Source organism: Muntiacus reevesi, chromosome 3 (genome assembly GCF_963930625.1).
Source record: "Muntiacus reevesi chromosome 3, mMunRee1.1, whole genome shotgun sequence".
Classification (NCBI taxonomy): Eukaryota; Metazoa; Chordata; class Mammalia; order Artiodactyla; family Cervidae; genus Muntiacus; species Muntiacus reevesi.
The window spans coordinates 172,775,142-172,798,866 of record NC_089251.1 but is presented as its reverse complement, the minus strand read 5'-3'; the positions used below and the strand labels follow the sequence as shown (position 1 = coordinate 172,798,866).

At 38.9% G+C, this 23,725-nt stretch overlaps 1 protein-coding gene across 3 annotated transcripts in view; it reads right to left on the bottom strand.

The window, feature by feature from the left end:
- LATS1 (large tumor suppressor kinase 1) overlaps nt 1-23,725 on the bottom strand; it is a 45,448-nt gene extending 21,723 nt beyond the window's left edge. For 2 of the 3 annotated variants that reach the window (XR_010662468.1, XM_065931158.1), the window contains exons 1-3: nt 23,501-23,725; nt 12,549-13,019; nt 7,908-8,055 (exon numbers count right to left, since the gene is read on the bottom strand). Coding sequence is in view for 2 of the 3 variants with exons in the window: in XM_065931158.1 (XP_065787230.1) it covers nt 7,908-8,055; nt 12,549-12,890 (490 nt within the window). In the remaining variant the exon portion in view is untranslated. Of the gene's footprint in view, nt 1-7,907; nt 8,056-12,548; nt 13,020-17,775; nt 17,879-23,500 lie in introns of those variants that run through there. The other variant, XM_065931159.1, reaches the window with a different exon arrangement.

Here is a 23,725-nt window from a genome sequence, read left to right as displayed (position 1 = left end):
TAGAGGGGACTGGAATGCAAAAGTAGGAAGTCAAGAAACACCTGGAGTAACAGGCAAATTTGCCTTGGAGTACAGAATGAAGCAGGGCAAAGGCTAATAGAGTTCTGCTAAGAGAATGCACTGGTCATAGCAAACACCCTCTTCCAACAACACAACAGAAGACTCTACACATGGACATCACCAAATGGTCGACAGCAAAATCAGATTCATTATATTCTTTGCAGTCAAAGATGGAGAAGCTCTATACAGTCAGTAAAAACAAGACCGGGAGCTGACTGTGGCTCAGATCATGAACTCCTTACTGCCAAATTCAGACTGAAATTGAAGAAAGTGGAGAAAACCACTAGACCATTCAGGTATGACCTAAATCAAATCCCTTATGACTATACAGTGGAAGTGAGAAATAGGTTTAAGGGACTAGATCTGATAGACAGAGTGCCTGATAAACTATGGATGGAGGTTCGTGACATTGTACAGGAGACAGGAATCAAGACCATCCCCAAGAAAAAGAAATGGCAAAAAAAACAAAATGGCTGTCTGAGGAGATCTTACAAATAGCTGTAAAAAGAAGGGAAGCGAAAAGCAAAGGAGAAAAGGAAAGATATACCCATTTGAATGCAGAGTTCCAAAGAATAGCAAGGAGAGATAAGAAAGCCTTCCTTCAGTGATCAATGCAAAGAAATAGAGGAAAACAATAGAATGGGAAAGACTAGAGATCTCTTCAAGAAAATTAGAGATACCAAGGGAACATTTCAGGCAAAGATGGACTCAATAAAGGACAGAAATTGTAGGGACCTAATAGAAGCAGAAGATATTAAGAAGAGGTGGCAAGAATACACAGAAGAACTGTTCAAAAAAGATCTTCATGATCCAGATAATCACGATGGTGTGATCACTCACCTAGAGTCAGATATCCTGGAATGTGAAGTCAAGTGGGCCTTAGAAATCATCACTATGAACAAAGTTAGTGGAGGTGATGGAATTCCAGTTGAGCTATTTCAAATCTTGAAAGATGACACTAAGAAAGTGTTGCACTCAATATGCCAGCAAATAACGAAAACTCAGCAGTGGCCACAGGACTGGAAAAGGTCAGTTTTCATTCCAATCCTGAAGAAAGGCAATGCCAAAGAATGCTCAAACTACCGCACAATTGCACTCATCTCACACACTAGTAAAGTAATGCTTAAAATTCTCCAAGCCAGAGGAACCAGAGATCAAATTGCCAACATCCGCTGCATCATCGAAAAAGCAAGAGAGTTCCAGAAAAACATATATTTCTGCTTTATTGACTATGCCAAAGCCTTTGACTGTGTGGATCACAATAAACTGTGGAAAATTCTGAAAGAGATGGGTATACCAGACTACCTGACCTTCCTCTTGAGAAACCTGCATGCAGGTCAGGAAGCAGCAGTTAGAACAGGACGTGGAACAACAGACTGGTTCCCTATAGGAAAAGGTGTATGTCAAGGCTGTATATTGTCACCCTGCATATTTAACTTATATGTAGAGTACATCATGAGAAACACTGGGCTGGAGGAAGCACAAGCTGGAATCAAGATTGCCGGGAGAAATATCAATAACCTCAGATATGCCGATGACACCACACTTATGGCAGAGTGAAGAGGAACTAAAAAGCCTCTTGATGAAAGTGAAAGAGGAGAGTGAAAAAGTTGGCTTAAAACTTAACATTCAGAAAACTAAGATCATGGCATCTGGTCCCATCACTTCACGGCAGATAGATGGGGAAACAGTGGAAGCAGTGGCTGACTTTATTTTTCTGGGCTCCAAAATCACTGCAGATGGTGACTGCAGCCGTGAAATTAAAAGACGCTTTCTCCTTGGAAGGAATGTTATGACCAACTGAGACACCATATTAAAAAGCAGAGACATTACTTTGCCAACAAAGGTCCTTCTAGTCAAGGCTATGGTTTTTCCAGTGGTCATGTATGGATGTGAGAGTTGGACTATAAAGAAAGTTGAGCGCCAAAGAATTGATGCTTTTTGTGGTGTTGGAGAAGACTCTTGAAGAATCCCTTGGACTGCAAGGAGATCCAACCAGTCCATCCTAAAGGAGATCAGTCCTGGGTGTTCATTGGAAGGACTGATGTTGAAGCTGAAACTCCAGTATTTTGGCCACCTGATGTGAAGAGCTGACTCATTTGAAAAGACCCTGATGCTGGGAAAGATTGAGGGTAGGAGGAGAAGGGGATGACAGAGGATGAGGTGGTTGGATGGCATCATCGACTTGATGGACATGGGTTTGGGTGGACTCCGGGAGTTGGTGATGGACAGGGAGGCCTGGGTGTGCTGCAGTTCATGGGGTCGCAAAGAGTCGGACATGACTGAGTAACTGAACTGAACTGTACACACACACACCCCACCACAGGAATATTAGTCACAAAAAAAGAATGAAATAATGTTATTTGTAGCTACATGGATGCAACCAGAGATACAGCAAAGTAAGTCAGAAGGAGAAAGACAAATACCTTATATCACTTATATGTGGAATTTAAAATATGACACAAATGAACTTATCTGAGAAACAGACTCACAGATATAGAGAACAGATTTCTGGTTGTCAAGGGGGTGAGCGTAGAGGTGGGGGAGGTTGGATTGGAAGTTTGGGGCTAGCAGATGTAAACTATTATATATAGGGTGTATAAACAACAAGGTCCTATTGTATAGCATAGGGAACTATATTCAATATCCATTATGGCAATAAACCATAATGGAAAAAAAAATGAAAATGAATATATATATATAAAACTGAATCACTTTGTTGTACATCAGAAACAATGTAAATCAACTATACTTCAATTAAAAAAACAATATACCCCCTATATATACTATTGTGCCTGGGTCTTTTCATTTTAAAAAACCGAAGATTCTGTATTAGTACATAAAGCAGTTAGTACATGTATTAGTACATAAAGCAGTTTTTTACTTAAGAAAAAAAGGTTATTATAGTTTTTCACTATATGGTTGTACCCAGATTTATTTAATTAGTTTCCCTGATGGCTATTAAAGTGGTTTCGAATCTTTTGGTTTACCCCTCCCCTCCAAAAACAATGAAGAATTTTGTACAGATATCATTTCATAGATAAGTTAGGTGGGTAAATTATTGGAAATGGCATTATTGAGCCAAAGGATGTGTCCATTTGTAGTTTTGATAAATATAACACTAATTTTAAATATAGTTCAGTATGGTTTTTAAAACAAAAAAAGTAAGGGATAACTAGCTGGACACTAAATAAGGTAGAGATTTTACAAAGTCTCTATTTAATGCAATTTCCAAATAAACAGGCAAGAAAACAGATGCTACCAAGGGAAAAAAAAATGATGTGTTCAAAATAGTTTTGTCACTTAGAAAAGTGCAGATATAATGTATTTTAAATATATGTAAAATACATTTGTATAAAATACAATATACATAAATAATATATTCCAGAAGGATTAACATTTAAATGTTAGAGATGATACCATACAAGTATACTAGGAAAAAAGCAGGGAACATTTGTTAACATTGGGGTACCTCTTTGCACCTCCTGGGAAGGTCTTCCCAAGTATGACAAACATAGAGAACAATACAGTAAAAGACTGATAGATTTAAGTACATAAAACACTTCGCACCATTCAAAACAAAACAAATAAGAAACACCCATAAATTTGAAAGGTCAACACCACATCACCCTGATGGGGAACACATGTAAACCCATGGCTGATTCATGTCAATGTATGGCAAAAACCACCACAATATTGTAAAGTAATTAGCCTCCAACTAATAAAAATAATTGGGGAAAAAACACATGAAAAAAGAAACTGGTAAGTATTCAGAACGTGCAGTTTAACACTCTATTTTATCGAGGCTTGGCAGCATCCTGGGGCTATGACTTCTGGGACAGTAATCACTCTGGGCAAGTTACACAACTCCTCTGACCAGAGGACTCTTAGCTTCCTTGGAGAGCCAGCAGAGGCCAGATGCACCACGCCACGCTCCCACTTCTACTAGCAAAGGCCAAATGCACCAAGCCACGCTCCCACTTCTACCAGCAGAGGCCAAATGCACCACGCCACGCTCCCACTTCTACCAGCAGAGGCCAAATGCACCACGCCACGCTCCCACTTCTACCAGCAGAGGCCAAATGCACCACGCCACTCTCCCACTTCTACCAGCAGAGGCCAAATGCACCACGCCACTCTCCCACTTCTACCAGCAGAGGCCAAATGCACCATGCCACTCTCCCACTTCTACCAGCAGAAGCCAAATGCACCAAGCCACTCTCCCACTTCTACCAGTTAAGACGAAATCCCTGCAACCCTCGAGTACACTGTGCTTAGCCGTGCCTAGCTGCTCAGTCATGTCCAGCTCCTTACGACCCCATGGACTGGCCTCCCAGGCTCCTCTGTCCATGGGGATTCTCCAGGCAAGAATACTGGAGTGGGTTCCCACGCCCTCCTTCAAGGGAATCTTCCCAATCCAGGGACTGAACCCAGATCTTCCGCGGTGCGGGCGGATTCTTTACCATCTTGAGCCACCAGGAAGGCCCAAGTACACTGCGACCCTTATTGCTCTGAACCGCCCATGAAGACCTCTGTGTTCTTCTACTTCCCAAACCCCCCACTACTGCCCTCTAGACACACTTTATTCTATGACGAGCAAATGTTCCTCCGTTACTAACCTCTGCTCCAAGCTCTCCCCCACCTTCTTAAAGCATATTATCATCTGCTGACATTACTTCCGTTTCAGCCCTTTACAATTAAGGTTTTCTTTAAAAAATAAACTGGGTTAAAAGGTGGAGCTCCACTTCTTTGCTCTCCATTTATGTTTCTAGATCATGGTTATTTCTGCATTCTCTTTTAAAAAGCCAGTTCTTTAGAAGCTCATGCTATCTGTGGGAGGTCACATTCATTCTTTTAATGTTCGCTTAATGAACACCTACTTGCTCACCTTCATTCACCCATCAATTCTAACTTTGATGCTCTCCGCTAAGCCATGACATTCTATAACTTCAACATCCACATACACAAACCATGAATCACCCTGGTTCCAGGTTCAATCCCTGGTCAAGGAACTAAGACCCTGAAAGTGGTGTGGCACAGCCCCACCCCCCCACAAAAGAAAACTGGATAAGAATTCTGAAGTATCAGGCTAGGATCTTCAACAAATTCTACAATATAATGGGATACTTTCACTTGGATAACTCAATGAACCTAACTAAACCTTATGTGAAAGACCAGACTTATGATTTTTCTCCACCAAATTCTGTCCTCTGAGCATTCCCTTCCATAACGTGAGGCATCACCACCCATTTTTATACACTAAAAGCCTAAGAGTCACCCTACTCTGTTATCACCCACCACATGCAATCTGTATCTATGTTCTTATCAATTTTATTCCTCCTATCTCTTTCTTAATTCATTCCATTTTCTCCAACACCATCTCCCTAGTTCAAATTACCTTCATTTCCTGTATTCTGTATTTCTTATCAAGTCTACACCCTCCTTTGCTCTAATTCATTCTCATCCATTGCACCTATCTTTCTGAAACACAAAGTTAATCATGTCATTACCCCGCTTGAAATGTGTCTGCAACCTCCTATTGCACTTAGGATAAAATCAGTAGACAGTCCTGCATAGTCGGGCCCCTATGCACTTCTCCATTCATGCACTTTCTATACTCTTGTTTTCAGCGTTTGAGCCACTTTCATTTCTTCTAATGTACATACCTTACTGAAAGAAAAGTCAAAGCAAAAGTCGCTCAGTTGTGTCCGACTCTTTGTGACCCCATGGATTATACAGTCCATGGAATTCTCTAGGCCAGAATATTGGAGTGGATAGCCTTTCTCTTCTCCAGGGGATCTTCCCAAGCCAGGGACTGAACCCAGGTCTCCCGCGTTGCCAAACAAGCCAGGCATAGGAACAAACTTCCTCACTGAAACCCATCCCCACTAACCCTTTTCTTTCTTCAGATATCAGCTCTATTATCAGTTTAACAGGAAGATTTTCTCTGATGTCCTTGATCAGGTCAAAAACCCCTCTATCGTGTAAGTCCACAGAATCACATAACTCTCCTCTCTTCATTCGCACTTGTAATTCTACATGTATTTCTGTATTTGATCTCCCTTACTAGAATCTCGGCTCCAAAAAAGGGCAACAACTTTATACCCAGTGCCAAGCAAAGGGCCTGAAACAGAAGTTGGCCAATAAAAATTTGTTGAGTGAAAGAATGAAAAAATTAGGCCTCTTACAAATCAATTTAAAAAGATAAACACAAGATTAAGAAAAAATTAAAATGTCAATTTAAAGATAAGCAATAAACAAATGCTCAAGCTGACCAGTGATCAAAGAAATGTGGATGTAAACTGATAGCATTTTCATAACCATTAAACATATGAAAAGGATAATACCTAGCATTTACAAATACAGGCATTATCATATTAAACTGATTGGGACAGTATAAGTTGGTAACACCTTTCTGGACAGCAATACAGGCATATCTTGGATGGAGAAGGTTGTGGCTTCAGTTCCAGACCAGGTCAGGAAGGTGAATAATTTGATAAAGTGAGTCATACAGACTTTTTCATTTCTCTGTGCATAGAAAGGTTATGTTTACCTTATTCACGCACACACACGTGAATATATGAATATACACACACACACACACACACACACACACTATAGTAAGTGGGTAATAGCATTACATCTAAAAAACAATGTACATATCTTATTAAAAATACTTTATTGCTAAAAAAAAAGGTTAACCATCATCTGAGCCTTCAGAGAATCATATTCTTTACTGGTGGAAGGTTTGAAACATTTTGAGAATTACGAAAATATGACACAGAGACACGAACTGACCAAACGCTGCTTGCAAAATGGCACCAACAGATTTGCTTGGTGCAGGGCTGCCACATACCTTCAGTTTGTAAAAAAATGCAGTATCTGCAAAATGCAATGAAGTGAAGCACAACAACATGAAGTATGCCCATAAGAAAAACTCTCCGTAAGTCTTTGAAAATCTACTTTTACCCAATCATTAGAAATTTACAAAGATTTAGGTAAAAGGGCATTTACTTCAGTATGTCTGTAATGGCAAAAAAAAAAAAAAGAAGCCAGGCAAATGTCAAAAAATGAGAGGCTGGCTAAATAACATATGTGATATATCCACCTCACTGTAGCTAAGGGTTTTGTAGGCCATTTAATAACAATGAAAGTTTTACATAGTGAAGTAAGTGAAAAAAGCAGGTTTTAATATGCCCCCTGCTTTCACTTAAACAATAAACAAAATACAGACATATAAATCCACAGGAAAAAAAGACTAAGAAATAAAACACACCAAAGTCTGGTGGGTATTTATAGTGGTGCTTTATTTCGTTTACTTTCTAAATCTATGACGAACATGTTTCACAATAAGAGAAAATTATATACATGAAAAAGGAATAGTTTGAATGATGATATTTATGGTTAAAAAGAAAAATATTTCAGTTGCATTATAACCAATCAAGCAGTTCTCAACCTAGATTGCTGCTTATCAGAATTAACTACGGAACTTTAGGGCCCCAGCAAATTCATTTTGGTATAACAACTATAATGTTATTATTCTGGCTTGAGACTCTCACTTACTGTGATGTTTTTAACAGTTCCTAAGACAAAACATTTTATATACTTAAATATTTTTAAATACAGCCCAGGGTGGATGCATGAGACAAGTGCTCAGGGCTGGTGCACTGGGAAGACCCAGAGGGATGGGATGAGGAGTGAGGCAGGAGGGGGGATTGGGATGGAGAACACATGTAAATCCATGGCTGATTCATGTCAATGTATGGCAAAAACCACTACAATATAAAAAATAAATAAATAAATAAATATTATAAAATAAGAGATTAGGAAAAAAAATGATTAATCACCTGGCTTCAAGTTGGCATTAACAGGTCTGGCAGCTGCTGCGGCCATCTGTTCCCGTCGAGGATCCTGATAACTCATTTTACTGATGAATTCAATTGCAGCTTCTATACTTCTGTTATTAGTTTTCTGAAGAGCTTGTATAACCATATCCTGACATGAAGTTTAATAAAATTTAAATCATATCATTAATAAGGAAAGAATACTATAATTTCCACTAGAGAAGTTCATAATTTTGAGGAACAAGGCCTCAAGCCATAATACTAATGTCCTGTTTGTAAAACTACTATGAGGCGGAGGGGCAAGATAAGGGTAGGGTATTAAGAGATACAAACTACCAGAGATAAAATAAATAAGCTACAAGGTATAGCAGAGTAAAACTATAAAAATCCATACAATCTCAGATTACTGAAGAAAACAAAACAAACCCTCAAATCCTTCAAATGTTTCTTTAATATTTTCACCTTTATGTATTCTGTTTTCTTCTAGGGGTTTTCCCAGATACAGTCATAATAACATGCTTCTGAACTTCTCATTCTTAATTTCATTTTATATAAACAGAGATTATCAGATTATTAAAAACAGTATCAATCAACATACTGGAAACCACTCTTTTGCATCATGGGAAGTACTTTATTAAACATCTCTGTTGTGTTTATTAGTAAAAGAGCTATGTTGTTCTGGTTCCTACCTTCGTAAGCGTTTAAGGACACAAATACAGGACAAATGGTAGAGGGAAAACACTCATACTTTATATGATTATGTCACGAAAGACTTTAGGAGACTAGGTGGTATGACAGAAAAAAAAGGAATTTGAGATCAACTGGAACCAAAGAGTCTGAGTTCCAGCAGCCCTGCATTATTTTCTCATCCTTAGAAGCAAAAATACACTCCAGTGACTGGAGATTTATGAGCCTCACTTTAGAACTGAGCAAACTTTGGCAACTTAATTTAACATCTCAGAGCTCAATTTCTTTATCTGTAATTCACTCAGAATTGACATGAGGATTACACAAGAAAGTATGTAAAAGCACAGAAGCACAGTGCCTGGAGCTCAGATATGGGTTGTTCTCCTGCTCTGTTCTTTATCCTTTATGTTATGTAAACATAAATTATACACTAACATGCAGAAAGTATACTGATACGCATTTTTCAAGAGGGAGGCAGCTACTTACTTGTCCCATAGGATTTACTATTTCAAAAACTATTTTTAAATGAAAAACGGCTTAGTAAGACTAATGGGTTGAACAGACAGTTAGGCAATCGTCTTACACAAAAGGACTAGAGATGACTGTGAGGCCAAGTAAAAAAGGCTGTGGCAGAGACTTGCTGCTTACTCAAGACCTAGTCTTTCTTTAAAAAGCTCTTTAAAAAGTTTAAAAAGGATTTTGACTGAAGTTTTCCTTATACCTACAGTGGCCATGTGACAATTCTGACCAATGAGACAAAAACACAAGGATTTCTGGAGGAACACTGCTATCCCTGATTTAGGTACTGGTCCTTGTTGTATCCTGTTTCTTAGACAACAGATAAAAAGGTACAGTGTGGTCACATTTTATGTGATCAGACTTTGCAAATTTGTAGTGAGATACAAAGGATTAGTAAGTCTCACTTTATGTGCGAATTTTAAATAATACAAATCATTCAAATTAAAATTCATCAGGGAGGGCTTAACTTTAAAACTGGTTAAACCAAGTGAACTGCAAACTGTATTTATGCTGTTATCACATGGCAGTGCCATCTCAGTTGTAAGAACACTGATGCCCACCATTCTCTTTCAACACTGTGGAAACCATATCCTTAAGCGCATTAGAATTTCAGCCTGTGATTTTCAAGATTAATAATTATGCTGGCCTTTATTTTTGAATTTTATTGCTATATGTTAAAATATTTGTTACATCTGTAACAATATCAACCAAGTACTCCTTATGTGGGGGTGTTAGTGCCCGTGTGAAAAAGAGCACCCTCAAATCAGTAACTTTGGAACAGAAGTCCTGTATGATACAAAAACATTATGTCCATATTGCTGTGCTTTGGTTTTTCATGCTTAGAAGCAAAAATATATTCCAGTGATTATAGCCATATGTGACCCAAGAACACAGTGATCCTATTTAATATTTATTCCTATGAGGAAATTAATCTTGAAATATTTAAGGCAAAAAAAAAAAAAAAGAGTAAGTGAAAACTGAATCAGAATTTTGAAGTACCAAGTTAGGATCTTGAACAAATTCTGCAATACAATGGGAAGCTATCAGAAAGAATGATTCAGGAGGCAGAAGAAGTAAACAGCCATACTCTTTGTATCACTGCAAATATAAATAATACCATTACTTCCTTATTTGAATAAATGAGAATTGATAAATGTCTAAATGTTTTTAGTAAAGCAACCTTGCTTAAGGGGATACTAATGTCATAAGGTAAACAATTTTGAAATGTGTGATTGCAGTAAAGCTAACATCTTTGTAATGCAAAGCAATTCTTGTTATTATTGCCAACAGATAAAGAATAGGGCACTGACTAATGCCTTACAATTCTTTTTTTTTTCTTACAATTCTTAAAACTGTCTACGTTAGAAAAAAATTTTAAGTTCCTTAAAGGTATGGTGGCTTCCCTTGTGGCTCAGCTGGTAAAGAATCCGCCTGCAAAGTGGGAGACCTGGGTTCGATCCGTGGGTTGGGAAGATTCCCTGGAGAAGGGAAAGGCTAACCACTCCAGTATTCTGGCCTGGAGAATTCCATGGATTGTATAGTCCACGGGGTCACAAAGGGTCGGACTCGACTGAGCAACTTTCACACTAAGGGTATGGAGCATTTTTGTTATGATTCCCTATCTCAACTGATGGGTTCACACATAGTAAGAGTTCCATAAATACATATTTAATGATGTGACTTAATCTGACACACACATTATCACTCAAAGGCCTTTATCATATAGCCATGTGCTTTCCTAAACTTCCTCTTCCTAGTACTATGTAAGAGGAAAGTAAAAGATCAATGATTCAGCCTTCTCTTTATTCTCTGCCTTGTGACTAAAGGGTTAGGAAGAAAGTACTCTAAAAAATCTCCATTCAAACCATTTCTTTAATCCTCCAACTATTAACCAGGTCCTCTCCTCTACATATATTTTCTGGTGCAAATTCAATATTTTTAAAATATTTAAATACAAAATTAATAGGAAATAAGATTAATCAAATGAAGAGAATGGGCCAGAAAGAATCTTTTTTCTTCCTAGTTTTGTTGTAAATTTCCTGTTTCAAATCCATTACTATAATGCATACTTAGGTTCTCATTTTTAAAATTAAACATAGAGATAGTTGAAAATGTGGTCACTAGAATATTAACAAGGTAAAGAAATTTTAAGGGTAATTAATTTTGTGTGGTGAAGCTAAAGGTAATTTTTAGTTTTTTCCTTATGTAGTTTAATTTTTAACATGGAATAGATAATACTTTTAAAATCAGGAAAAAAGTTACTATAATTTTTAAAGAAAATGTAATCAATGCCTTATTATTCACATTTAGTTATAATTTCCATGGCCAGTTTTTACCTAGAATGATTTCTGCCATTTAAAATACTCATCTCAAGAATATAATCACAGAAAAGAAATTTTATTAGTAACTTAAAACAAAATATGATTAAATAATAATGGCTATGAAAACTTTCAAAATGACTTCTAAAGGTAAAAATATTAAAGTTAGTATAATTAACATGAACTGAAATTTCATCAAAAAACTGAAATTCTTGGAGATTGATCAATAAGTAAATTTTTAGTTTCTGTGAATTTAAGGTCTGAGAGTTATGTGAACATAACTGCTTAATGATATCTCTGACTGTACTTCCTTCTCTGTAACATAAGCTTAAACTTCACATCCTGAGGGCTATCATTACTTCAACAGCCACTCAGCTCACCATAGCAGCTATGACACACGAGCAGATGTCCTTACCCTGACCCCACCTGTGGCTTTCCTCACCTGCACTTTGGCTCTGACTTCATAACCTTTTAAATCTCAGAACCACAGAAAAAAATAAAGACATATTAATTATTTTGCTTCAATAACTAATGAAATTGTGAACAACATTCTTTGCTTGTAGAAGGTACATATTTGTATGACTCACTGGAAAAGACCCTGATGCTGGGAAAGATTGAAGGCAGGAGGAGAAGGGGACGACAGAGGATGAGATGGTTGGATGGCATCACTAATTTGGTGGGCATGAGTTTGAGCAAGCTCTGGGAGTTGGTGATGGACAGGGAAGCCTGGTGTGCTGCAGTCCAAGGGCTCACAAAGAGTCGGACATGACTGAGCGACTGAACTGAACTGATGGTAATTGGTGGTTCAGTCGCTAAGTTGTGTCCAACTCTTGCGACCCCATGGACTGTAGCCTGCCAGGTTACTCTGTCCATGGGATTCTCCAGGCAATAATACTGGAGTGGGTTGCCATTTCCTTCTCCAGGGGATCTTCCCGACCCAGGAATCGAACCTGCATCTCCTGCATTGCAGGCAGATTCTTTAGGGACTGAGCTACCAGGGAAGCCCTACATATTTGTATACATAACATAAATTCTCAAAGGCAACATTTAGGTAGGAGATCACCTAAAGAGCTACACAGTGTAAGGTAAGAAAAATTCTTTTGTTTTTAACAGTGCTTACCTCATCAAATCCAGCAGCTTGCAAGTCTTGAAGCATCTGTGGATTAACTTCTGAAGGACTTCGACTTGTTTCATTTGCAAATGGTTGTAGAGAGTTTCGAATTTCCAGCAAGGCTTTATGATGCATCCCAAACTTGGGGGGATTTCTGACTTGCCGAGGATCTTCAGCTGACATTTTACCCATGTTTTGCTCAGCCTTAGCAGCATCTGATGGTTTGGATAAGTTCCTAAGGGATTCCCGAATTTCTTGCAGCATCTGCCGACTGCTGCCAGTGTAGTTACTGGCAGGAAAGGTCTTAGGCCTCATTTGTCTATATCCTTCCGGCTTTTCACTTCTCTTCATGAAAACATCTATACGTATAACCCACACAAAAGACTTCTGTAACAGCTACTGGATTCAGAGCTTTCCCTTGAGCAAAACTTAAAAAAATCTTTTGCAGAAGTCCCCAGGAATGTTATAATTCTTTACAATCTAAATAAAAGAAAAAAATAAACAAAGCTATAAAGTGACTGACTGATAAAGCAGTGCCATGCACAGTAGGTATCCCTTTATCCAAGGGGTATACGTTTTAAGACCACAAGTAGATGTCTGAAACTTCAGATAGTACCCAACCCTATATATACAGTAGACCTCTGAACAACATGGGTTTGAACCACATGGGTCCACTCATGTGGATTTTTTTCAACAAATAGGTATTAAAGTACAACACAATCTGGTGGTTGGTTGATTCCAAGGATGCCAGACGGAGGGCTGACTGTAGAGTTATACTCAAATTTTCGATGGCACGAAGGGTCGGCACCCCAGCCCCTGAGCTGTTCAAGAGTCAACTGTACTACATTTTCTTCTATACATACATAACTATGATAAAGTTTAATTTAGTAATTAGGCACAGCAAAAAAACTAACAACTAATAATACAATAGAACAACTATGGGAATTCCTTGGCAGTCCGGTGGTTAGGATTCTGTATTCTCATTCCCCAGATGCCTCAAGTTCAATACCGGGTCAGGGAACTAACATCCCACAAGCCATGTGGCCCCCCACTCCCTCCAAAAAGATTTATAATAACATATATTTATAACAACAACAACATACAACATGAATGTAGTTTCTCTCTCAAAATACCTTACTGTATAAATGTTATGTCTTAACTAAGCACATATCATATACTGTGGTGATAACTTTCACAGTTTGAGGTGCAACAGCAAAACTAGTACACATTTCTGTTTTTCTTCTGCACAATCACAATTTTGCATATAGAAGATTTGTTCTTATGGTAGATCTTAAAGTCTCAGCACATATTTTTTTTCTTATTAAACTGAGAACTTTCACATTAAACAAGTGCTTGATGGCTTTTCTTTGGCATATCTGAATTGCCAGCATCACTACTCTTGTGCTTTGGGGCCATTATTAAGTTCTCTCAGTATCTAGGTGCACTTGACTTACAGCCATCTAGGCATTCCTTTAGTTTGGGTTTCAACTCCAAGTTAGCCATCATTTTATTATTATTTACCATTCCAAAGATGGTTGTCCTTAATAGAGAGGAAAAAAACAAAATAGGAATAGTTTTGCTTCTCTATGTCAAGATACATTTGCCTTCCACTCCCCTAACACAGAAATTGGTAAATATAGGCAGTGCATAAATATCAGTTAAACTAACAAATGCAAGTGATTTACTCCTTTTTACTCTTAAGAAAATATAATTTTGTTTCTTTCAGTTATAAAAAAAAAAATGCACCCTACTGAAAAAATCCAAATATCATGTAATTATGTAAGGTAGAAGTCCCTCATAATTCCCTCCCTCAACAGAGAATTGCTGTAGTAGGCTGAATAATAACATCCCAAAAGCTAACCACTTCCTAATCCCTGGAATCTGCAAATGTTATCTTAATTGGAAAAAGGGACTTTGCAGATATCATTAAAGGATCTTCAAATGGGAAGATTATCACAGATTATCCGGTTGAGCAAGTACACGCATGAGAGGCAGGGGGAGATTTGATACACAGAAGAGATGGAGGCAATGTGACCACAGAGGCAGGGACTAGAGGGTGCAGCCAGAAGCCAAGGAATGCCGGCAGCCAAATGGAGATGGAAATGACAAGGAACTGCTTTTCTCCTAGAACCTCTGAGGAACAGTGGCCTCACCGATGATTTAATTTTGGGCCAGTGATACTGATTTTGGAATTCGTGCCTCTAGAACTGTAAAAGCATGCTGTTTTAAGCTTTCAGTTTTATAGTAATGTGATTGGGTTGGCCCAAACCCAAACAAACTTTTGGGCCAATCCAGTATATAAGGCAAAGGAAACTAACACAATCACTATTTTTAAAAATCACTATTATTAATAATACTGCATATTATAATATTTTTACTCTTAATCAAAATGGGATCACAACACGCAAAATACATTATTCTTTTACCTTATCGTGTGAATTTACAAGAAAAGAACATCATATTGACCAAACTGAAATGACCAAAGAACTCTTTCCTCCACAGCATTTTATGAAATTGGTGCTTTGTGTACTATACTTTAGAAAATGCTGAACCAGAGAGATTCATTCTAGTCTTTTATTTATGAAGGACTATATTTAAAGGTGTGTCTAATCAAGGCTATGGTTTTTCCAGTGGTCATGTACAGATGTGAGTGTTGGGACTATGAAGAGGGCTGAGTGCCAAAGAATGGATGCTTTTGAACTGTGGGGTTGGAGAGGACTCTTGGGAGTCCCTTGGACTGCAGGGAGATCAAACCAGTCAAAGGGAAATCAGTCCTGGACGTTCACTGAAGGACTGATGCTGAGGCTGAAATTCCAAAGCTTTGGCCATCTGATGTAAAGAACTGACTCCTTGGAAAAGACCCTGATGCTGGGAAAGATTGAGGGCAGGAGGAGATAGGAACAACAGAGGATGGGATGGTTGGATGGCATCACCGACTCAATGGACATGAGTTTGAGCAAGCTTCGGGAGTTGGTGATGGACAGGGAGGCCTGGCGTGCTGCAGTCCATGGGATTCCAAGGAGTCGGACACAGCTGAGTGACTGAACTGAACTGATATTTAACTCTGTACTTTGACAATTACTCAAATGTAGTCACTAACATTCCTAACATCCAAGTGAGTGCACAATAGTCATAGAAATGGCTGAGTTCTGGGATATGTGTAATAATGTGTTTTAGGTTTACATAAATGAATAATTAGTTTACACTTTTTCATATACACATTGAAATATTATACTTGTGAATAAATATGATGCCTGGAACTTCAAAATAATCTGATTTTATGATGATTTGGGTGAAACAAAAGTAGTGATAAACTGATGATTGTTGTAGCTGGGTGACAGGTACCCGAGAGTTCACTGTACTATTTCCTCTACTTTTGTATACACTTGAATTTTCCAAAACAGAAAGTTAAAAAATAAAGAAAAGGAAATGACTCTGGATCTTGGAATGATTCTGATACAAATTATTCTTATTCAAATACAAAGTACACTAAAACACACAGGATTTCTTTAAAGAACCTATCGATTTCATGTAACAATATTGTTTCAACATTAGAACATTAGCTTTTCAAGGAGAATAACAGAAACTGGAATATAATTGCTTTACAAACTTTCTGTATTTAAATGTTCATTTCAACCACAAGATGATGTGCATCACCTGACTTCAGAAATGGTGAAATGGAGGAAATATGGCATATGTTTATTTCCAATCATTGTTTATTAATCTCTGTGGCAGAGACTATACTGACATACTGCCCTCTATTTCCCAGATTAGTTGCCAAAGCCTTGCAAGTAGATGTCTGTGAGTCAATTCTGGGCCGAGGCAGTTGAAAGCTGGTGAGGTTCTCCATCTGTCATTTTTCTGCTTCAGTGACAATCTAGGTGACACTTTGAGACGGTAGCTTCCTATTTATGGAGGCACTGTAGGTCCCTAAGCCACTGAATGACTTAGAACTGACCCCCATGGGGCTCTGTGTGAGCAAGATAGGATTTCTGATGTGTTAAGTCATTGATTATTTTGGGATTTGTTACCACAAAACAGTTTAGTATTATGTGGCAATAAAGACCATCCAAAACAAGCAGGTCTATTTATTCAGAGCTTACTACAGGAAGGCAGTTAGCCACTATCACTTGTGTTTAGCAGAGACTCAAAGGCAGGCATGGGAGTGAAAAAACTTTATACTGAAAAAAGAGAGAAGACTTCAGGTATGCTCTACCGCAGGGAAGTCGGGGGCCAGCTACCTAGAAGTATAGCATCCTGATTGCTTTGGGGAGCATATTTGGTTTTCTCTGCTTGGTCCTGAGGCAAGGTGGCAACTACTGATCGAGACTTGACGCTTTGGGACTACCCCCACTAAGACTGTGCGTCCCAGTTCTGTTCTCACATATGGTCTGGCCACTGTGTATCTGTACACCTAGTCTCTCATTATCCTCATACAGAAGTTGGTACCTAGAAGTGAGGTGCTGCTATAACATAAACATAATACGGTACTGGCTGAGTGGTCAGGCTGAGGGCTTCAAGGGAACTGATACTGGAGGCTGGACAAATGGAGAACCATGTTTCACAGTAGCAAAATATTTGACAAAGTGATTTGCCTGTTATAACTTACAAGGTAACAAGGAGCCCTACTGAACTTGTAGTTCCACGAAATGAGTTTGGAAAAGAGAATCTTAGAAATATATGTAGGCTGCTATTGGCTATCTGGGAAAGCATTATAAATAAAGGATAATGCCATGAAAGCAGCAGCTTATTTGTAAACAAAAATAGAAAGGGATAAGAGTCCAGAAATTTAAAGTCTTGCAGAACTGGAAAAGCAGCTTGCTTCTAGTTTGAAACACGAAGGGATAGAAGTGAAAGATTTTGAACACAGATGCTCTCTGAAACCTCTTAGCTACCTAAAGTACCTCAGTGGCTTAGAACAAACAAACAACAACAACAACAACAACAAAAAACAAACATTAAGGGTATGGTCTTCACTCAAATAACCAGTTGAGAAGAGAAACGAGAGTTCTTAAATCTTTGGATGAGGTTCCTAACACATGTGAACTTTTGTATGGTTACTGACACATGGAACTGACTAGAACTAAACACATCAGAGGCTTTCTAACTTTGAGGAAACTGTTTTGTTAACCATTCAAGCTCAAATGAAAAAAACTTTCAGCTCTTGGGCAACAAAACAAAAACCCTTGGGCTCTTAACTTCTTTGAGCAATAACTTAGTAAAAAAAGATCTGCACCTTCCAAAGAGGAATATTTCCCCAAAGCTCACGCTTCACAGGTGACCAAGGATGGAAAATGAAAAAGAACTCCCTGGCTCTTGGAGAACAATGGCCAACAGTAACAGAGAACAAAGGATGAGGCAGTTCCTCCCAGGTATCTCCTCTTCCTCCAGGGCTGGTTGCTTTCACAAGATCTGCCTGTGGAGGTTTTAAAATTATTTTATCAGAAACTGCTATTTCCCATTCTTCTTTTCTTTTTAAAAAAGATTTATTTATTTATAGCTATGGTGGGTCTTCATTGCTGTACTCGCGCTTTCTCTAGTCGTGGCAAGCAGGGGCTACTCTCTGCAAGGGCTTCTCACTGCAGTGGCTCCTCTGCTGTGGAGCAAGGGCTCCAGGCACATAGCTTCAGTAGTTGCAGCATGTGGGCTCTAGAGCTCGGGCTCAGTTGCTCCCTGGCATATGGGATCTTCCCAGACCAGGGATCGAACTGGTGTCCCTTGCACTGCAAGGCAGATTCTTAACCACCAGACCACCAGTGAAGTCCCCCATTCTTCTTTTCTAATAGTGCTTATTATGGCCCTCCTGTCCTTGTTCTACCACTGTGTACACGGTGAGTGAAGGGTAACAGAGGGGATGACAGACAACAAGAGTGAGGATAATTTCACAAATCTCTGGACCCAGAAGAGCTATATCTGGACCTGATGGAGAGATTACTGGACATACAGAACACAGGACCTGTGTGTGAATCTAACTACTGCTGCTTAGGGCCCAGCTTGCTAGCAACAGAGTAACACAGTACTATGAATGTCTTTCTAGGATAGAAAGTATAGTGTTTTCTTGATTCCAAGATAGATGCTTTTCCACATTTTAACACTTTTGAAATTGAGCATATCTTAAAATCAATATTAAAAGGAATTTGCCAGCCCCAAAGCAGAGAAGATCTAGAACAGCAGAGAACACATGTAACTTGACCATTAGTAAAAGGTCAAATTTCCTTGTCACTTCAATTGCATTATTTTCACTGGCAGCACCACATGTGGTTGAATCTAGACCTTTGATTAATGCTCAAAATGTCTTTGAAGACATTTCATTATGATGTAGCATTATGTATTCAGAAACTGTCATGCAATATGCAATGCAATTAAAGGCATAAACAGCTGTCAAATTTCAGTGATATCACAGAATTTTCAAAGGAAAGAGTCTTTTATGAAGGACAAGCACTCAGACATGAAATATCTGTTAAAACCTTTTGAGTTACCTTCAGAAGTTGTTTAATTTCTAGCAATAACTCACTCAACTCAGATTAAAAAAAAAACTAAGAGTTTAAGAAAAGAGAAAAGGAAGACAAAACTCCAGTATTCTTCAATATGCCTCAAATTATATCTCAATCATAAAGACAATAAAGAGGTTGAAGATTATTAGCTGGGGTTATAAAAAGTAACACACCATCATGATGTTATATGAAGCCCAAAGTAAATGAGAGGAATTCTAGATTCTGAATGTGAATAAGGCTGAAGCTCAAAAAATTGAAAGGCATAGAAGGGATAAATGTATGCCATTGAAGGTTAGTTAAAAAAACCATGTTTATTTTCTTTGCCCTTAAAAACTTACTAAAAAGACTGCTTGTTTTAGACTTATTAACGGTATCATGGAATGGAGGAAACTGACAATTCAACCTCATCTTTTAAAATAACCATATTGAATTACATCATGTAGATGTATCATAACTTACCTATCCCCTACTGATGATCCTTTAGGTTATTTCCAATATTGTGCTATTATAATGTTTTAAACACTGGTAACTTCAACTGTATTGGTAATATTCCAGTTCTGAGGATGGGTGATGAGTTCATGGGTATTCATTTTATTATGTTTCATAGCTTACATGTATACACATGTTCTTTGTACATATAAAAGTTAATAAAAATTGTGGCAATAAAAATTCTTGTGTTGGGACCTCCACTGCAATGGGGCACGGGTTAGATCCCTGGTCAGGGAACTAAGATTCCATATGCCATGAGGTCGTATAGCCAAAAATAAATAAATAATGAAGTGCATAATTCAATCATTTTAAGTAAATTTACAGAATTGTAACCACTGAAACAATCCATTTAAAAAAAATAAAAAACACTTTGTGTGCCAGTTATTGAGCATTTTCCTTTAAGATGAATACCTAGAAGTGGAAGGAATTGCTGGGTCAAAGAGAATGCGTATTTAAAATTCTGATACTTATTATTTAGGTTGCCTTCCAGAAAGCTATACTAATTTACAAACCCTCCAACAATGTATAGTTGACCCTGGCATTAACAAATGTGAAACTGATATGTGAAAACTCAAGAAGTAGAGAAAAATTTTAAAACAACTCTTCAACACTAAACAGCTTACCTCTTTAACCCATACCACAATGGTGCCAGATGAGTCTTTCTAATATATAGTTCTGACCATGTTACCTCACTACTCCAGAGCCCTCAATGATTCCTTTAGCTTAGTAATTAAAGCCAGAGATCTGGGTCAAAGAGCAGGGTACAAATCCCAGTTCTACTAGTAACTAGCTTTGTGATCTTCAAACGTGAGCAACAGTCCTATTTAAATAGGGTTATTTTAAGCATTAAATAAGTTTAATACACGTCAAATGTTTAGAATAAGTGCCTGACTCAATAAATGTTATTATCTTCTTACTCTTTTCACCATCTTACCCACCCAGATACTCCTGGATGTAACAGACACTCTAATCGAACCAAATTACTTGCTCTCAGCTAATGTACCTTGTGCTTTTCTACTTTCACGTTCTTACTCTTCCTGTTCACTCTTCTTGGGAAAACCTCTGCCGTATTTCTTGTAGAAATGATACCCAGTTTTTAAGGTACCATTCAAATGCTTCCTTCATGAAGTTATTATTGAAATGTTAGTTGTTATCCTATCCAAACGCACTTTGCACAGTCAAATAAAATTTATTTTTCCTGCTAAATCACAAGAGCATAAGATGTCTTGGGGATATATATATAAGATCAGAGAGGTAAAGTGGCCTGCCTAAGATCATACAGCCAGCTGGAGGTCATGCTAGAAATGGACTCACCATAACCTTAACCAGTCCAAGGCTCTTTTTATCATACCTACATCTTGAGTCTTCCTAAGGGATTATGATTCTTTCTCTGAAGGAAATCTTCAATTTGTTAGACTGGACAGACAAAACCTCCATTTCTTAGGAAGTCCAGACCTTGATCAAATGTGCAAGGACCTACTGTGTAGCACATGGAGCTCTGCTCAATGTTAGGTGGCAGCCTGGATGGGAGGGGAGTTTGGGGGAGAATGGATACATTTTATGAATGGTTGAGTCCCTTCCATGTTCACCTGAAACTATCACAACACTGGTGACTGGCTATACCCCAATACAAAATTAGAAGGTTTTTCTTTAAAAAAAAAAAAAAAAAAAAAAAACTTGTGGATCATAACTGTTCCTACTATCCCATTATTCAACACTTGGAAGTCCAGCTTGCTAAGAGAGTTTTCTGATGTACACAGAGAACAAAATGAGCTCCTTCCATACCCTTCCCCCATACCTTTCCCCTTGAGATTCAAAGCTTAGTATGAGTTCCATTTTCCAGGGATAAAAGGGCTGCATTACAATAATGTGCCCTAGATTTCTTCCTTTTACAATAAATTATCACATTTATTTTAAAAAAAGTACAAATGTAAGTCTCAAAAAATATCACTGATATCTTGTCCAGCTTTAAAGACGAACAGATCCCATTACAGTAGGAGATTTCAAAGTGTTACCTTAGGTGGGATTAGTTTTATAAAAAGACAGCATGTCTCCATACTTTGACTAAATCAGCTATGAGAACAGAAACAGTAACATGTACCATCTTAGCAGCAAAGCCTTAGCTGCTCACACAGCAATATTCAAGAATCTCTGCATACTGATGACGTTTTCTCCAACTCACTTTCTGAGAACTAACTTATTAAAAGGGAAAACAATCACTATATTTTATCTTCATGCTGAAAAAGGATTGCCATTTATACTTGATAAAAATGTTGACCAATGACTAAATTACTTTTGCAGTCAACAAAAATCCCCCATTAATCTAAATATAATATCTAGAAGGAAAACTAAATCATCAGAGTGGAAACTATTCCAATAATACATTTATGCAGAGTAACAAGGAGAAGCATTAAAAACAAAAACAAAGGGACTTCCCTGGTGGTACAGTGGATAAGAATCCGCCTGCCAACACAGAGGACACAGGTTCGATCCCTGGTCCAGGAAGATTCCAAATGCTGCAGAGCAACTAAGCCTGAGCGCCACAACTACTGAAGCCCATGCTCTAGAATCTCAGCAAGAGAAGCCACCACAATGAGAAGCCCGCACAGCACAACTAGAGAGTAGCCCCCGCTCTCCACAACTAGAGAAAGCCCGCGTGCACAACCAGAAATATAAAAGCAAACAAACGAAAACTTAAAAAAAAGAAAACCGAAGAACCTACAGAAGGAAATCTATATATCATATCAAAAATATGTAGCAGAAGCATTTATGATTTGCTTTTGAAGAGTGCTGAGTCACATTCAATAAATATTCAAGCACAAAGAAAGTGTGCCTTCCCTGGCGTGTACCATGATCTACTTTCTTGCAGTAGCAGCTGATCGAGGGAACACAATGCTACTTGTTTTACTGTTAAATCAGTCAAATTCCTCCACTGCCTTAGGGAATCAACAAGCTCATTTTACCTGTCTGTCAACTTATTAAATCACAAGTGTAGACACCTTAGCAGAGAATATTCATTCCAACGATGAGTCCTACCTCTTCTTCCACATGGAGTTAATTTGACAAAAAAAATTCTTAATCTCCAATATATAATCCATAAAGGCCTGACAAGCTTCTGATTCAAATCCATTTCCCAAACTGGACTGAAACAATATTATTTGTGTGTGAGATTATACTTATTTCTCACCAGATTTATGAATAACTTCTACCCGACGATATATTTTGAGTAATATGAACATATGGGTCAACAGACATTAAATTTTGCTCCCTTAGAGAAGTCCTTTCAACTGAAGAAAACAACTTTCAATCGGAGAGAATGGGGTGAAATCAAGTCACCTGAAAGTCATTCTTTGTGATACAAATTCTTTTTGCAGTTATAATAAACAGTGTCCCCTTAATTTCCTTTCCTTCCTTTTCTGTGTTTATATATACACTCCTCCGTAATAATCTCTCCAGCTCTCCTACCCCTTCCAACTATGTACAGTACCTTATTTACAGAGGACTGTAAACAGAAATTTGTTCAAGGTATATAGCATCTGGTTCCTCCGGGATGAAAGAACCGTGGCTCTTTTGCTGCACATTTCTTTCAGAACCACTTTTCGCTTTTCCCTCCTTCCTAAATACCGCTGACCCGAGCGCGCTGGGGATAAGGGTGGAGTGAGAGAAGACAGTTCGCGCAAGGCCTCCAGCGGCGCAGGTCCCTCCCAGCCTAACCTGAACCTCCAAGGCCTCAAAGCCCGGGGCTCTTCCTGCAGACCCGGGTGCGGCCAAGCCTCGCTTCCCCAGGGCAGGGCTCCTCTCAGGTCCGTGCAACCAGCCAAATCGGGCCCGCACTGGGCCACCGCGGCCCGCCCGTCCACAGCAGCCCCTGGACCCCCGCCAGCGGGGATGGGCGTGGGCCCCCACGGCCACCGCCCCGCCAACTCAGGTTCTGGAGGAGACAGTGCGCCCCACCCGCTACGCCAGCCTCGGACCTACCTGCAGGGGGACAGCGGGGCTCCTGGACAGCGGCCACGGGCCCGAGGGCGGGCGCCGAGGCGGCCGGAGCCCTTCCCGGGGATCCCAAGTATCCCCGAGGGGGCAGGGCGGACAGAGGCGCCGGGGGGCTGCCGCGGGCCAGCGCGGCCCGTCGCGGAGGTCGCGGGGACCTGGCTCTCCCCTCAGCACCAGGCCACCGCCGCCGCCGCCATTTTGCCTTTCACT